General features: G+C 45.2%; 1 protein-coding gene across 1 annotated transcript; it reads right to left on the bottom strand.

Moving 5' to 3' along the window:
• Nucleotides 1-5,665: 5,665 nt before the first annotated feature.
• RASSF10 (Ras association domain family member 10) lies at nt 5,666-7,685 on the bottom strand. Its single transcript, XM_068556592.1, has one exon. It carries the CDS (start codon nt 7,683-7,685, stop codon nt 6,180-6,182), a length of 1,506 nt encoding a protein of 501 aa, XP_068412693.1. The 3' UTR covers nt 5,666-6,179.
• Nucleotides 7,686-17,174: the final 9,489 nt, after the last annotated feature.

Raw genomic sequence — 17,174 nt, 5'->3', positions numbered from 1 at the left:
AAAAGAATTTGAAAAAGAATAGATACATGTATATATATATAAATAAATCACGTTGCTGTACACCTGAAACTAACACAACATTGTTAATCAACTATGCTCCAATACAAAATTAAAAAAATTTTTTTAATTAAAAAAATATTTCCCATTAAAAGGAATCAGTGATGGTTGATTTCAGGTCTGGGTCAGAAAATGTACAGTATGAGCCTGGAACATCTTGACACACCAGAGAGCAAAGCTATCAAAGACTGTGAAAAATGTGTGAAAAGGATTCAGGAACTAACCTGAAGAAGCTCCCGCTCAGCCAAAGATAGGAACAAAACTATAATGGATTGAAACACATTAAATATTTTAAGTACAAAATTCCATAATGATTCCCAAAAAGATGAACAAAGAAGAAAAAACTCATTAGTCAACTTTGGAGAATGCTAGGGAACAACCACATTATTTTGAACACTAGTAAATAAAAAGAAAATGTAGGCATGTTGCTTTTATCCTATATTTCAGGATAATCAGGATTTAAACTGTTCTTCAGGGTGACATTTGATATAAGGAAGAATCTTTCTATAGAAGTATTCCAGTTAATGAATGACAAAGGAATGAGGGAGGGAGAGCAGAAAAGAAGGGAGAGAAGGGGGACCTCCCTGGTGGCGCAGTGGTTAAGAATCCGCCTGCCAATGCAGGGAACACGAGTTCGAGTCCTGGTCCGGGAAGATGCCACATGCCGTGGAGCACATAAGTCCGTGTGCCACAAATACTGAGCCTGTGCTCTGGAGCCCGTGTGCCACAACTACTGAAGGGAAGTGGATGTGGGATTGGGGGGGGGGGGAGGGAAACATGAAGTAAAATAAAATAAGATAGAAGAGAGACCTTGCACAAACTGAGGATGGCAATGTGACCTTAATGAAGAAACAGGATCCAGCCAATTCTGTGGTTTTTAAGGTGGGAAAGGATGACCTCGAAGAGGGGTCTTGAGCTGGATAACCAACAACCTTATAAATCCTGCTAAGAAATGTGGATTTTAACCTGAAAGCTATAGAGAATCCTGGAGATATCTGAAGCAGGAAAAACTTGCATGGGACTGGATGAGAGGGGCAGAGGCTGGGAGAGTGGTCCTTCAAAGCAATCCATGCTCGGTCTCCACATGTGTAGTGGAGTCAGTGTGGACACAGAAATGCCCTAAATCAGGTGTGCATGCCCAACTCCATGGCACAGGGATCTTTGGAAGACCCAACACTGCCTCCCTTTAACCTTCTCTGATCCTCATGTACCAGAGGCTCAACCAGGAACAAGGCCTGGTTAAAAGTGCTGGGGACAGCTCCAGCACAGTCATGGTTGGTACCACCTTCCAGATGCGACTGTGAATAGGGCACAGCTGTCTGTTCTGATGGACGAGGATTCCAGGTTGTTGACTATACACCTGTGTCCTTGGGGCATTCAGTCAAAACCTCCATGCTGATACAGAGGGTATTAATTTTTTGTGAGAATTTCTTTTCATTGGCAAAGTCTTCACCTCTCTCAGACAGATGCCCAGATATTTACATAGGAATTTCTCCTCCTTTGCTTTTTCCTAAATCCTCACCTGGTAGATATATTTACCAGCCCTATGGTTCTGAAAAATCATTCCACCTCCCTGGTGGAAATACTTGCACAATACTTGATAGTCTCTGAGCACCACCCTCTCCAATGCCAACACTCTGAGGCCTGTAAGCAATCTTTTTCTGAGTGTGCAGAGCACTTCTTGGGTACAATGTGCCTGGTGTGATGTAGCAAAATGGGTACAGGTTTTAGGCAGGCTTAGTTTAGTATCTTGCATCTGGTACTTATCAAATGGGTGGCCTTATCTTCTCTATCTACAAAAACTGGAGGTTAAAAAGGTCTATCTCACAAGATGAATGTAGGGAAAATGCATGTGAAAATACTTAGCCTGAGGAGCGGGCATTTGGAAAGTACTCAAGAAAAGATAGTTCCTCCTCATGCTCCTTCATTTCTGTTTAGGAGAACACGTTTCACAAACACCTTCACACTGAAAATCTCACAAATTGTCATGATCAAATTTTCCCTTTTTAAGAATTTAAGGGTGAACACAGGTATAGTATCATATGCAGAAAGAAATGCCTAGAATAATCTAAACTGTTAATTAGAGGCTGTAAATAAACAAGTGGGCTTATGTACTTACTTTATTTTGATTTAATTTTTGATAGGGGTGGGTAGGGAGAAGCACAAAATCAAATATGTTTTATGATATCACCTTCTAAGGATAACCTTTTCTACTAGACTCAGGTGAAAAAAAGATAATGAATATTTTCTTTTTATAAATCTGATTCTATTCGTTAATCCCCTTAATCTCACTCATGTAGAGTTTTTGGCCCTTCTGCTCAGATGCATCATTGTTCAGCTCTGATATGAGACAAGATTGCTATTAATAAGCAGAGTTCAGGGAAGATAAAGAAGTGGGAGGAAGAGAAAGCACCATGTCCTCTTAACACTTTTGGTCGGATGACTTGCCCTTCAGGTTGTAAGGATATTTTAAGTCAGTGGTTGCCAGTCCTGGATTCCTGGGGCCCCAATGAATTAATTAATTTTGTTTAAAATACTTTCTTAACAAAATATAATATCAAATGAAAGTCAAGGTGTGGTGAAATAGGCACTGTTATGCATGGCAGATTGCAATTAGACCAAATCTTTTGTAAAGCAATTTGGCAATTAAGTATCAAGCCTTTAAATGTTGTACTCTTTGACCTGGGAATTCTTTCTGGGAACTTATTGTTGGGGAGGAGTGTCTAATTAGGGAAACAGATATGTACACAAAGAAGCTTATCACAGTGTTGTTTTATAACAGTAAAATAAATATTGGGAACAACCTCATAACATGAGAATAGTTAGTTATATGCACTATAGTGCATCCAAAGGATGGATGGAACCGTTTACAAGGAATATGTCAAAACCTGAACCTAAAAGCATATAGGCTTCTCATTAAAATTATATAGATTTTTTAAAAAAGCAGCAAAATATGAAAACTTCACAATTCAAAAGGTCTGGAAGGAAATATACCAAATTTTGATAGTGATAAGCTTTTGGTGATGAGATTTTGATTGACTTTTCTTTCTTCTTCCTTATGTTATTTTCAGGACCATCATAAAGACTACAGAATATAACTTTTCTAATTAGCAAATCATCATCATCATCGTCGTCATCATCATCATCATCAATCATGTTTTAGAAGGAAGTAAACAGAGATGACAGATATAATCTTTTTGGTTTGGGAGATGGCCGAGAATGGGATCATTAAGATCAAAGACACAATAAATTCTATCAGTTCCAAAAAAGGATGGGCCTGGTTGGTAAGGAGCCTACTCCCTCTCATACTCTCCTCCACAAGCTTGCTGGTTTCTCCTCAGGGTTTCTATTAGGCTTGGAGAACAGGAAAGGAGGTAGTTTTCCCAGGCACACTGAAATCCTGGTGCTGGTGCATTCACTGTTATGCATTCCTTCTCATTCTTAGTGCCATGATGATTATTTTTAAAGTGAATGAAATTTTAAGAATATCTAGGATTTGTTAGGCACTTTCTATGCACAGGCACTGTTTTGGTACTTTTTATCTCCATATTTCACCTTCCTCAGGCTTGCAAAAGTTCTTAGTAAAAGGAACTATTGTGTCCTTTCCTTCCCTCCCCCCCAACCCCGTTCTCCTTTCTCCTACCCACACAGAAAGTGCCTTTGGGGGATATAATTGATTTGGATAAAAGAAAAAATGGGCAGACTGGACCACTCTTTGTTATGAACAAAACCTCCTTCACTGCCTGAAGAGTTGACTGGAAAAGCATGTTCAGGTGGCCAGGACTGGAAGGTTCTAGAAAGAGGGCATCAGAAAATCCCATGGGCTTTCTCCCTGTGATGTGGCTTATTTGCTTTACAGGCTTCAGGCATATTTGCTGACGTCAGCAGCCCGTCAAAGTTTAAAATAATAATAGTGAAAAGGAAAACGGCCCCTTTCTGCCAGGCAGTCCTATTCTGCCAACTTTTGTGTTTTCTTTTGAGTTAATAAACGTCCAAGAACCACCTCCCCTACCACCCTTGGTGCGGGGGGAGGGAAGCACAATAATTTTAAAACCACCAGGTCAGCCTATTGCCAGCATAAACCATTCAGACAAGTAGCGTTTGTCACACTCTAATGAGGATTTTACCTCTGCCTCCAAAAGAAAGCTATCATTAGGCTTTGTGTTTATGGATTCAAATGATTGTCTTGGGACAGTGGGTTTCCTTTGGTCCCTTCCTCATTTTAATCATGCTCCAGACCAAACGCATAAATGTTTTCTGCATCAGACGAAACGAAAAAACCATAATTATGCCAGCTAATGTCTTTGGAAAACATCAGTTAAAAAAACGGCCTTTTAATTCCCATTTTACTCGAAAATCTGAAAATATCTACACATGTTGTAATAGCATGGCGGTGGTGGAGGGTGGGTGTCTAAAAAGGAGAGAGCTCAAAGGGTCTGAGGAGGTCTGGTGGGCAGGCCCCTCTTGGCAACAAGCATACGGAGAATCTCTCCAAGGAAAGAAATTTCTCTATAAAGCAAGACCTCTTAAGTTATCTTCCCATGTAGTGTTGAAACTGGAGCCGGCCCCCGCACAGTTAGGTTGATACCAGGCTGGCACCACACACACACCCTATTGTTAATACCTCCTCAGAACAGATTAGATCCCACATTCCTCAGAAGTTCTGAGCTCTGGAGGGAACACTGCCAGCAGGCTCCTTCCACGGGGCAACAACTAGCTACAACTGATAAGTTTTCATTGAAATAACTGGAACAATTACACTGAGTTCCCACAGGGCTCTGTCACTAGCTATTAAGAGAGAAGCACTGCACTTGCATGCTGTGGTGTCTGCAAAGGTGTGAGCCAGACAAGAGTCATTCAAGTCAAATCTTTAGCTCAATTTTATATGCTTTTATATGCTTTTATGGCTACGTGCCGTTGTTAACCAAATTCTTCACCTAAGGTGTACTATTAGATTGTTTTATGTTTTCTTTTCAGGTCTTTTCTAGTAAACCTTGATATTTACACTATCTCAATTTAGGTTTGGACAAGTAACTAATTAATCTCTGACCAAAGATACTGAAGTTAGACTTGGGTTTGTTTGGTAAAATCTGTTGAGGTCATGGTTGGTTTTACATGTAGCTTAGTTAAAAAGCTGAATACTAACAAAGATCTTTGCTTTCAAGGCTTACCTTTCAACCAGAGTGCTCATTAAACAGCAAATGTAGCTGTACTTGAATTCTGCAACTTCCCTTTTATTTTTTCTGAAATAAGTGTCTGAAGGGAATGAAGCGGCAATAAGAATAAAAGGACAACACACATACCTTTGCAGGAGCAAATCTCAAAGGGCCTAGATTAAATTTTAACCAGGGGTTATGTCTACCACGATTCTGTATCTCCAAGGGTTAGGTTTGGCTTTTATAATAATAAAAGGTGATTTTGGAAAAAGGACCCCATTTTAACATATACTGCATTTGCTAGGAGGAGATAGAGTTAGTCTTTGAAAGAAAATAAAAGGCAAAGAGTTTAGCAGATGGGTAATTCCCAAATCTGCATAAATGTAAACAGCCAGAATTTTGGTGCCTATGGGTTTTATCAAAGGTGTGACTAAGGCTGAGACCAACACCAGTGCGTCCTCTTTGGCTAGTTTTAACACGTTCACAGTCACAATTAACATTCAAGGAATTTCCTTTTCATCCAAGTGTTTCTTTAAAAAGCACTTTATACCACAAACTAAAGTTCTAGCTGCCATCAGTCCTTCCCATACAAAAGATTGGTGAAATCTCCATAATACTCTTTTTTTCTTTTTTTTGAAAATGGTCTCGGCCCACGTCAATTTCCTGGACCATTTGTTTTCCAACATAAGGGGGTTCTCACCTCCTCCCTCCTTTCTTCCCCTGAAAGAGCTTGTAATGGAGACCTGGCTTCCTCGTCTGGTATCATCCTCCACATTCACTCCAAGGCCAGAGAAGCGCCGCTGCCGAGCAGGCGTCCCCTGCCCTCCCCCGCCCAGTCAGAGCGCTGCTGCCCGGCGGAAGGTCCGGGCCCACTCCCCGCCTGGTTTCAAGTCCCTGAGCCGGTCAAGCCGGTGCTTTCTACAAAGAAGGGAGAATCGGCCGTCTCCCTCTCCCGCTCTGCTCCTCCTACACAAGGGATTCGCACACAGGCACCGAGTCCGAGTCCTGGCTGTGCATAGAGCTCAGCCCGGTGTCCGAGTCCTCGTCGTTACCAGGACAGCTCTTGGCCAGTCCGCGGGCCTGGTCCACCCACACCTCGGCGCAGGCCTGAGGCCGGGGTTCCTGCGAGGGACCGCTCGAGACCGGAGTCCCATCGGGAGCTACCGTCAGCTCCAACGAGTGCAAAGTCTGGAGAAGGCCCTGTAGCTCGCGCTCCTTGCTGTCCCACTGCTGCTGGCTGTAATCAAAGTCCGACTTGACGGCCTCAAGGTCCGTGTTGAGCCGGAGCCCGATGTAGAGGCTGGTGCTGAGCTGCGTCCTAACCCGCTCCCGCTCCAGCAGCAGCTCACCGTCGAGGCCGCCATCAGCCTCCGGGGGCTCCTCCCGCGCTGCGAGCTCCTCCTGGCGCCTCCGCATCCACCTCTGGTTCAGTTCCTCCTGGATTTCGGCTGAGAGGCGCTCGAGCAACTCCTCCTGTTGGGCCCGCTGCTCCTGCAACCTCAGCAGGTCGTCGCAGCGCCGGGCCAGCTCCTCCAGCTCGACCGCCTGAGCCTCGCCGTCCACGGCCGGCGTCGCCGCCGCCGCCGCAGGCTCCTCTCCCGGGCCGCGCCCGTCGAGCTCGATGCCTGCGCCCACCAAGTAGGTGTCCTGCACGTAGTTCACTCCGTGCCGCCGCATGCGGTCCAGATGCACCTTGGCCTCGTAGCGATCAATCTCTCGGTCCAGCTCCCGGAGCCGCTGCACCTGCTGACGGATGGTGTGGTCCTGGGAGAGCACCAGATGCACCAGCGTCTCCATGCGCTCAACCGACGCGCTCTCGGCGGCCCGCGGCGACGACGAGCAGGACGAGGCTGTGGACGACGAAGTGGACGAGCAAGGCGACGACGGCTGCTGCTGGCGCCGCCGGTTGAGCTTGGCCAGCTTGCGGAAGGCCTTTCGCACCACCCGTCGCTGCTTCTCTTGGGTCAGGGCCAGGCTGGGCCGCGCCGGGACGCCCCGGGCGGAGCAGGTGCGCTCGCGACTGAGCACAACGCGCGCCTCGGCACTGCGGGGTCCCGCGTTGGGCAGCGACGCCTCGCTACGCACCAGCACGAAGCGTATGTTCTCTCGCTCGTCGCCCCAGGCGTCCCAGAGTCGCAAGATGCGCGTCTTGTTGGGCAGGATGCGCTCAAAGCCCCGCCACTTCTCCACAATGCAATAGCACTGCGGGGGCCCGCACAACATGCCCTGGGGCAGCGCCTCGTCGTCGTCGTCCTCGTCGTCCTCGTCCAGGGGTTCCGGCAGGTCTCCTGGGCCTGGCGGGTCGCCAGCTATGCCCCGCCGCCGGCCTCGCCTCTGCCGGCGTCGCCGCTGGCAGCCATCCTCCAAGAGCACCCGCACTACGTCCGAGCAAGTGGTGCGACGGGAGAGACCAGACACCAGTTTCTCCTCCTGGCAGATCCACACCGATATCGTCTTCTCCGAAGGATCCATGGCTCAACCGGGACGCAGGTGGCGGGTGGGGCCGAGCCCCACTGGGGCGGCAGGGGCAGCGGGCAGCCCGGCAGCTCTTGAATAGGGATTGGAGCTCGGGACCCTCGTCCCCGTCGACACCGGCCCTTCTCCCAGCTGCGCACAGAAGGCAAGCTGCGGCGGTGCTCGGCCTGGACGGCACGCTCCCGGAGCAGCATGCGCGGGCTCGGGCTCCCGCCGCTCTGGCTCTGCCTAAGGTTCCCGGGGCCTCCGGGTTTTGCTCCTCCCCACTTGGCTCCTCCCCCTCCCGCCCCCAGCGCCGGAGCTGCCGCCAGAACGCGGGAGGCGCGGAGCCCAGGCCCGCCCCTCTCCCGCGCTGCCCGCGTGGGGACTCTACTGCGCGTCGGTTCGAGAGAGGGACTCGGGGACCTCCCTGCCGCAGGGCCTGGAGCCCGTGCCTAGGCGCGGGTCAGCTCTGCTTCTTTTCGGCCCACTGGCTCCTCTCCTTGCGCCTAGAGCTAGCTGGACTTTCTCACCTTTCCCGGCGCCCCAGAGACGTTTCCTGGTCCTTCAAAGCAGCACGGTCTGAGAAGTGCCGCGGCGCAGAGAAACCGAGACACTCCGCGCCACGGGAGACTCCAACCGCATTGCCTGACCTCCAGATGGGAGCTGTAAAAGCCTGCTATAATGCGGAAGGCCTTCAGTCTTCCTTGTCTGGAGGCAATATTTGCATATTGAAGGAGAACAGGACGGGGCAGTGTGCTCCGGGAACAAGTGTAGATATAGTAAGGTCTAGACTTGAAGGGGACGTTCAGAGGCTGCTCCCGGTGCCCGGCACCGTCATGTCTGTGGCTCCCCACGTCGCCTTGGCTTCGCATAGCCTTCTTGGTAGGGGGACTCCTGATTCTAGTGTGAGTTCCGGGCGCAAGCTCTTTTCCACATCCCACCTTCATAAAGAGAAACCTAGTCATTACCGCGACAGTTTCTGGCATTACCCAGTATCTAGATGTGGCCAAGAGGAGATAAGGGCCAACTTTCACAGTTCAAGAAATCCAAGACCAAAATGCAAATAAACCTTTTTCATCCTCAGACGCTGATGAGGATGGTCCATTGTGTGCAAGGCTTGCTCCCAGCTTGTCCTTGGGAGCACAGGCCTGATAAGCTCACGCCTTTGCTTCAAGACCTTGGATGGCTCTTCACTGCCTCCTGAATAAAGTACTTTTATTCATTCATTCACGCACTTGATAAATATTTGCGTACCCACTGTGCTCCAGGTATTCAACACAGGTGCTAAACGTGTCCAACACGGCGTCTTCTATGCTCTGATAAAGGAGAGCACAAGGTGCCAGAGGAATGCTGAAGTAGCGTCCTTCCCAGCCGGGAAGGGTCGAGGAAGGCCCCCCCGGGGAAGTGTCATCTTAGGCAAGACTGAAAGCATCATTTGAGTCAGCCAAAAGAAAAACAGAGGGGAGGAGGCAGGCAGCATGCCAGGCAGAAGGAACCACATGTGCAAAGTCAAGGAATCAAAAGGGCATGGCAGTCACCGGGGCTACAAGAAGTTTAAGTGAGAGGAGTGTCTAAGAATGAGGTTGGATGGGTGAGCAGGAGCCAGATCTGGAAGGGGCTTTAATTCCATGTGCCGGTATTTGGACCTATCCTAAGGGCAATGAGAAGCCATGGAGTGTGGATTCTGAGGTCAGACTGCCTGAGTAAAAATCCAGCCCTGTCACCTACTGGCTCTGTAACCTTAGGAAAAGTATTTCATCTCTCCGAGCTTCACCTGTGAAATGGTGATAATAAAAATACCTGTCTGATGCAAACTATTATATATGGGATGGATAAACAACAAGGTCCTACTGCATAGCAGGGAACTATATTCAACATCCTGTGAAAAATCATAATGGAAAAGAAAATATGAAAAAGAGTATATATATATGTATATAACTGAATCACTTTGCCGTACAGAAGAAATTAACACAACATTGTAAATCAACTATACTTCAATAAAATTTAAAAAAAAAAACTACCTAATAGAACTGTTATTAGGATTAGATGCTTGGACCTGGTAGGTCCACAATGGAAGTTCTATTGGAAGGTTAGAAGTAGGGGGGTATATTAGTTTACTATTGCTGTGTAACAAATTACCACAAATTTAGTGGCTTAAAATAAGACCCAGTTATTAGTTCTGCAGGTCAGAAGTCCAGCATGGCATGGCTGGGTCTTCTGCTCATGGTCTCCCAAGGCTAAAGGCAAGGTGTTGGCTGGGTTGAGTTCTCACCTGGAGGCTCTGGGAAAAAATCCATTTCCAAGCTCACTCAGATTGTTGGCAGAATTCAGTTCCCTGCAATTATAGGAGTGAGCTCCTTGTTTCCTTGCTGGCTATTGGCTGGAGGTCACTCTCAACTCCTGGAAGCCTCCCTCAGGTCCTTCCCATATAATACCCCCCTTCAGCTCCAAGTCAGCAACAGCATGTCAAATCCTTTGACTCCTCATTGGCTTGAAGTCTCTGTGACTTCCCCTTCTGCTACCTGCTGGAGAAAACTCTGCTTTTAAAGGGCTCATTTCATTACGTAGAGCCACCTGGATAATTTCCCTGTCTTAAAGGCTGCCTAGAGACTTCCCTGGTGGCGCAGTGGTTAAGAATCCACCTGCCAATGCAGGGAACACGGGTTCGAGCCCTGGTCGGGAAAGATCCCACATGCCGTGGAGCAACTAAGCCCATGCACCACAACTACTGAGCCTGCGCTCTAGAGCCCATGAGCCACAACTACTGAGCCTACATGCCACAACTACTGAGCCTGCGTGCCACAACAACTGCAGCCCGCGTGCCTAGAGCCTGTGCTCCACAACAAAGAGAAGCCACCGCAATGAGAAACCTGCGCACCACAACAAAGAGTAGCCCCTGCTCGCTGCAACTAGAGAAAGCCCGCACACAGCAACGAAGACCCAACGCAGCCAAAAAATTAATAAATAATTTACTTAAAAAAAAAAAAAGGCTAATTAGTGGCCTTAACTGCAAAATCCCTTTTGCTGTGTAATGTAAGATAATCACCAGAGTAACACCAGGGGGATGGAGATCATGGGGCCATCTTCAATTTCTGCCTACTAAAGAGCCTAAGGTGACCATTCTCATTTTGAAAAATCACTGTTTGCATTGGGGATGATGGATGGCGGTGGGGAATGAAAGCCAAGGTGGCCCTTGCCTTGTGAAGACTGTCACATTCATCCAAGGAGGAGATGGTGGCTTGCACTGAGAATAGTGGTGGTGAGAGGACTGGACAAAATTGAGAGCTGTCAGGGAGGTGGGAGAAGCAGGACTTCGTAATGGATTCAAGGGGTATTTCCACCTTCCTAGCATGGTATTGGGAGTCTCATAATCTGGCCCTGCCCACTCCCCTAACTCCTCCTTCACATGCTTAGATATTCCTGCCTCCTTCCCCTCTCATGATTGTTAGAGCTTTGTTATCAGCTGCAATCCCTAGAAGATTTTAAGCTCCACAAAGGTAGGGATCATATCTGTTTTGCTCACTTTTGAATCCTCTGCATTTGGCACAATGCCAAGCACATTCTAGGTTTACTAGGTATCTGTTGAATAAATAAATGGATGAATGAATGAATCCTACATTCTAGCAAGTCAACACCTCACTCATTCAGAGCAGCACCTGAATCGTGATGCATTCATGCTTTTATAAGTGCTTTCCCCACTAACTAGGATCCCTCTTAAAACTGAAAAACTCCTACTCATCCTTCAGAAGCTCAGCTCAAACATCATGTGTTGTGGGAATTCTTTCTTTCCTCCTCCAAGATGAACTGGCTCCTTGTTCCTCTTCTGCCTCTCTTGATGCACATGTTACTTTGTGTTGTGATGCACTTTTTTCATGTCTCTTTGTCCACAAGACTTAAGAGCTTTTCAAAAGAGTGAATTGACTATCTTATTTATATTTTGGTCCCTAGTGCCTAGTGCCTGGTACATAGTAGGCACTTACTATGTCTTACTCAATACCGTAAGGAACACTGTAAGGAACACTAAGATGAATACTATCTAAGATACTGTGCTACCCTCAAGGTTGTAATTTCTTTTTAGTGGCAGACAGATACATGAAATCCCTGTTGTAGGAATGTTATACATGTTATTCCTGCTGGAGCAATTAAAGGATAGAGTGATTAAGGGGTCCTGGGAAGGCTGAAGAAGGCAGGACTTTAATAAGTGGAGAGAAGGAGTTGGTGGGAGAAATGACATGAGTTAAAATGTTAAGGTAGGTATGCACATGGTCATGTACCAGTGTTTTAGAGTGCAGGCTCTGGGGCCGCCCTGCCAAGACTTGAGTACTAGCTGCAAGCTTTCTAAGCTTTAATTTCCTCATCTGGAAAAAAAAAAAAAGAATAATAGAACCTCCTTAGAGAATTGTCATGAACATGAAATAATGTACAACATGTAAAAAATTTAGTATGGTATCTGGCATATAACAAATGCTCGATAAAACATAGCTAGCTTTATCCACACATTTTGAGTACCTTTCCAAGCTGTGTCCTGGGCTAGGCTTTAAGGCTACAGCAGTGAATTAGACAGGCATGGTCCCTGCCCTTACAGAACTCACAGTCAGGACTAGTTTGATATTTGTTTGATTAGAAATGTAATTGTTAGATTAGGCAAGGCTGTAGTAATAAACAGAGCCAAACGTGTATAATGGTTCAAACATAACAAAGGTTTATTTTTCTCTGATGTAATAGTCAAAAGCAGGTATCCTGGTTGGTAGGTGGCTTTATTCCAGACAATGATACAGGGATCCTGGTTCCTTCCATCTCATGACTCCAAAGTCCCCTAGACCTCATCGTCTACATCCAGCCAGAGGAAAAGGAGAGGAGGAAGGGGCATATCCTTTTCTTCAAGACCTTGGCCAGGAAATGGAACACACTGCTTCCGCTCACATCCCACTGAGTAGAACCCAGCCACATGGCCACTTGTAATGGCAAGGGAGGCTGGGAAATGCAGTGAATGTCTCAAAAGAAGAAGGAGTGGATTTTTATGAATAGCTAACTACCTGCCAGAAGAATCTTTATAAAAAATGGGAGATGAGGCAGAGAGATGTTCCAAAAGTCTGTCTGTTGCAACAGGAGGCCCACAGGCCAATTATGGCTGTCTTAGATGGAGCACACCCTTTCCAGTTGGCCATGAGCCCAACACTCTCTTTGTCTCTTATGTGACCCAATTCACCTACATTCACAACTCACCGGTCTGACCACTGTAGACAGTTGAGTTTGTAACTCCTGCTTCTACACTTCCTCCCAGGATTATCTCACTAACTGCCAGGAATTTAATACTATCGATACACCATGGCTCCCAAATCTAGGCATCCCTTCCAGATCTCCTGATCTCCCAATATGCATATTCAACTGCTTGCCACATAGCTCCACTTAGGTGTCCCCAAAATACCCCAAACATTTGTCAAAAAGATAAGCTGAACTTATCTTTCTTCCCAAACCTGTTCTGCCTCCTGAACTTCTATCTCAGAGAATGGCCCCACCATCCACCAAATGACGTATGAAACCTGAGGACCACCCTGCATCACCTACCTCCTTCCCCACAGTATAATGAAGTTCTATGAGGGCAAAACTGTTTTGTTTTCTGCTTTCTCTCCAGTGCCTAGCACACAGTAGGTATTGAGTGTTTGTGGAATGAATGAATGAATGAATGAATTGCCTTAGCTCAGGCCCTAATTATTTCTTACCTGGATCCCGCACTTTCCTCCACACTAGTTTCCTCCTGGCTTGCCTTTCTCCCATATTCCCTACTGACAAATGTTTGATGACTTCCTATTACCTTCAGAATCAAATCCAGCCCCCCCAGCAGAGCCTATATACCCCTCAGGATCTGATGGCTGCTTCACTCTCAGCCTGTACACTCCAGCCACCCCCTTGTTCACAGTCTTCCCTCTGACCCCCTGGCTAATTCCTACCCACCCTCCAAGTTTCAGCTTAACTGTCACCTCTTCCTAAAAGTCTTCACTCACAACAACATCCGCTCCAGGAATTAATCCAAGCAGAACTGTGCTCTAGGAAGATTAATCTACATCAGTAGGTAGGATCAATTGAAGTTATGATACACTTTTGTTAAGAAGAACAGGCTGCGGGGGAGGTAAAGGGCTGCACTGTCCAGTACAGTAGCCACTAGACATATGTGGTTATTGAGCACTTGAAATATGGTTAGCTGAATTGAGATGTGCTATGAGTATAAAATATACACTAGATGTCAAAGACTCAGCACACAAAAAATTTAATAACATTAGTAATATGCTCTATCAACTACATGTTGAAACGATACTATTTTGGAAATATTTGATTAACTCATTGAATTTATTTTACCTGTTTCTTTTTTTTTTTTTTAATGAAGAAAGAAAATTTTATTCAGCAAATGGGAAAAAAAAGAAATTCCAATACTTTCCTAATCAAACACAAAAATTAATTCAAGATAAATCATGGACTTACATGTAAAAGCCAATACTATTAAATCTTCTTTTTCTTAAAGAAGAAACATATTCATAGAAAAAATAGAAGAAAAAATATATTCAAACTTTAGCATGACTAAGATTTCTTAGAAAAGACACAAAAATAACCCCAAAAGAAAAATTGGACTTTATCAAAATTAAAGACCCCTAGTCATTAAAAACAAACAATAAAAAACAAAAACAAGCCTGTTAAGAAAAGGAAAAGGCAAACCACAGACTGAGAGAGGTTATTCACAGTGCATCTATCTGACAAAAGACTCATGTTCATAATGTAAACTAATCCCTATAAGTCAATAATTTTTAAATGTTATAAAAGCAGACAAAAGACTTGAACAGATACCTCACAAAAGAAGTATAAAAATGGGCAGTGAGCTTAAGAAAGAGCTCAACATCCTCTGTCATCAAGTAAAAGCCAATTAAAACCACACTGAAATACCAATACATATCTACTAGAATGACTAAAATTTAAACAATAACCCCAAATGTTGGCTAGGATGTAATGCCACCAGAACCCTCATACATGGCTGGTGGGAGTGTAATAATACGAATGCTTTGGAAAAACAGTTTGGCAGTTTCATACAAAGTTATACATCTCCCCTATGATTTAGCAAATCCATTCATAGGTATTTTACCCAAGATAAACGAAAATATGTCTAAGAAAAGACTCACCCAAAATGTTTATAAGAGCTTAATTTAATAGCCCCAATCTGGAAACAACCCATCAACAGAAAAATGCAGTATATTATACTACATTATATTAATTATATTAATTCAACAAAATACTAATTAGCAATAAATATTATAAAGTATTGTTATCCACAGCAACATGAATGAATTTTAAGAACATTCTACTGAGTGAAAGTAATCATATATAACACATACTGTAAAATTCATTTGTTCAAAGAAGGCAAAACTAATCTTTGGTGACGGAGTGGTGACTGAAATCAGAACCCTGGTTGTCTCTAGGGTAGTGCAGATTGCATAGGATGGGTTATGGAGAACTTTCTAGGGTGACAGAAATGCTCCTTATTTTTATTGGTATTTTTTGTTGTATCGGAGAATGCATTTGTCAAAACTCATTGAACTGTACCTTTATAAATCTGTTTATTTACCTGTATATAATTTTTATCTCAGTTAAGATAATCCAGTCTGTCTGATTCCAATGCCCACATTTTTTTTTGCTATCCTATGCTGAATATCAGGCAAAAAGTTAGCCACTGGAAATTTTACAAACCTGAAATGAGTCAGCACCTTGTGAAGTAAAGAGAATGGATTCCTGTATTAGAAGAGAATAAGTGAGGAAGCTGTTTATAAACTGTAAAGGTGACAGAAATTATTTATATTTATTTTTTAAAAACTATTATTATAAACTGTTAAAGCAGTATCACACCCTAGAGGCTTTGGAAAACGTAGCCATTTGCATTATCTGTTGCTGCATAAGTGGCCTAAAGCAACAAATTTTATTCCTTCAATGTTCTGTGGGTCAGGAATTTGGAAGTGGCTTAGCTGGGTGAATCTAGCTTGCGATGTCTCAGGAGGTTGCAGTCAAGTCCTTGGCAGGGGTGCAGTTATCTGAAGGCTGGAGGGTCCTCCCCCAAGTTTACTCCATAGTTGTTGACTGGCCTCAGATCCTCATTGGCTGTTGGCAGGAGGCCTTAGTTCCCTGTCGAGTGGGCCTCTCCAGACTGCTGAGAGTCCATAGGATATGACAGCTGGCTTCCCCCAGAGCAAGTGGTCCTGTTATGGATCGCAAGTCCATGTGCCCGACGCACAGTGAGGCAAAACAATAACAAAACATCGGAGTTTGCAGCAAAGAAAGGTTTATTGCAGGGCCATGCGAGGAGAATGGGGGGCTCATGCTTTAAAAACCCCAAACTCCCTGAAAACTTCCAGCAAAGCCATATTATAGGAAAGGTGAGGGAGGAGCATGGTTGGCAGTTGCAGACTTCTTTGTGTCAGATCCTTTGTTCTTGAGGTCAGGTCACAGTCACGTCACGATGTTCCTGTAAACCTTAATGGCAGTGTCCATATACTCCAGCTGCTGAGGCCTCGGCGGACTGCGACCCACGGAGACCGCCGCCGCCATTAGGTTGCGGAGGTGGGGATGGGGGAGAGGTTTGCCTCTGCTTCAAGGCCTGGGCCCGGCCAGTGGGCGGCCGTGGCGAGGGCTCTGGAGCTCTGCAGGACACAGCCCTCAGCCTGTCCCCGGGCCCCCCCAGCTCACCTGCGTGTCCCAAGGATGGAGGGCCTGGGAGGGCCCCAGGGAGGCCACGATCTGCATCTCACCGCAACCTCTGCCACGAGGACCACTGCCAGGCTGACTGTTGTCGGAGCGGGACCCTACGGTCTCGTGCTCTCTCTTTTTTTTTTAATGGATAAACCAACACATTTATTTTGATGGATTTTGTTTTTCAGGCAACGTAAGAATGATATTGTAAGTGATGTAAGAGATATTTAGTTTTAAAAAAAGGAGTACAGGAGAAACAAAATTTAGATACATTAAAACAGACCTGCTACCAAATTCAAACATAAATAATTGAATTTCACAAATCACTATTCTCTGTAATTGTGGTTTAATCTTACATGAAAGTGACAAAGTTCCACCCCATTTACCTGTTTCTTTTTACTTCTTTTAAAATGTGGCTACCAGAAATTTAAAAATATCTGTGTGGCTCATATTATATTTCCATTAGACTATGCTGCCTGTGGAAATTTCCAGAAACTTGAAGCAAATTGTTTGAGCCTCTCCAAGTGTGGAATTACCCTAAATATCCTAAACAAGTGCATGTCTGCCTGCGTTATGGCCATCTCCAGAGAAAGCCATCGCATACCTTTTCTGGATTTGTAGTTTGAATGTTTCTTTTTGTTTTATGATGTCCCTCAGAAAAGTTTCTTGTTAGAACCTAAGCTACTCCCCTTAGGCAGCCTAAGATGCACATTCCTGAGTCCAAACCTACAGTTGGATCCAACTGAAAGTCACCATATAAGTGGTTACTTCCCAGAC

Source organism: Eschrichtius robustus, chromosome 11 (assembly GCF_028021215.1).
Source record: "Eschrichtius robustus isolate mEscRob2 chromosome 11, mEscRob2.pri, whole genome shotgun sequence".
Taxonomy (NCBI): Eukaryota; Metazoa; Chordata; class Mammalia; order Artiodactyla; family Eschrichtiidae; genus Eschrichtius; species Eschrichtius robustus.
Note: the sequence above shows the minus strand (reverse complement) of the source record. Positions and strands in the feature narration are given on the sequence as shown.

What these genes read in the sequence shown, in the direction of transcription:
- RASSF10 (XM_068556592.1), bottom strand. Translation starts at nt 7,685, where the DNA reads ATGGATCCTTCGGAGAAGACGATATCGGTGTGGATCTGCCAGGAGGAG.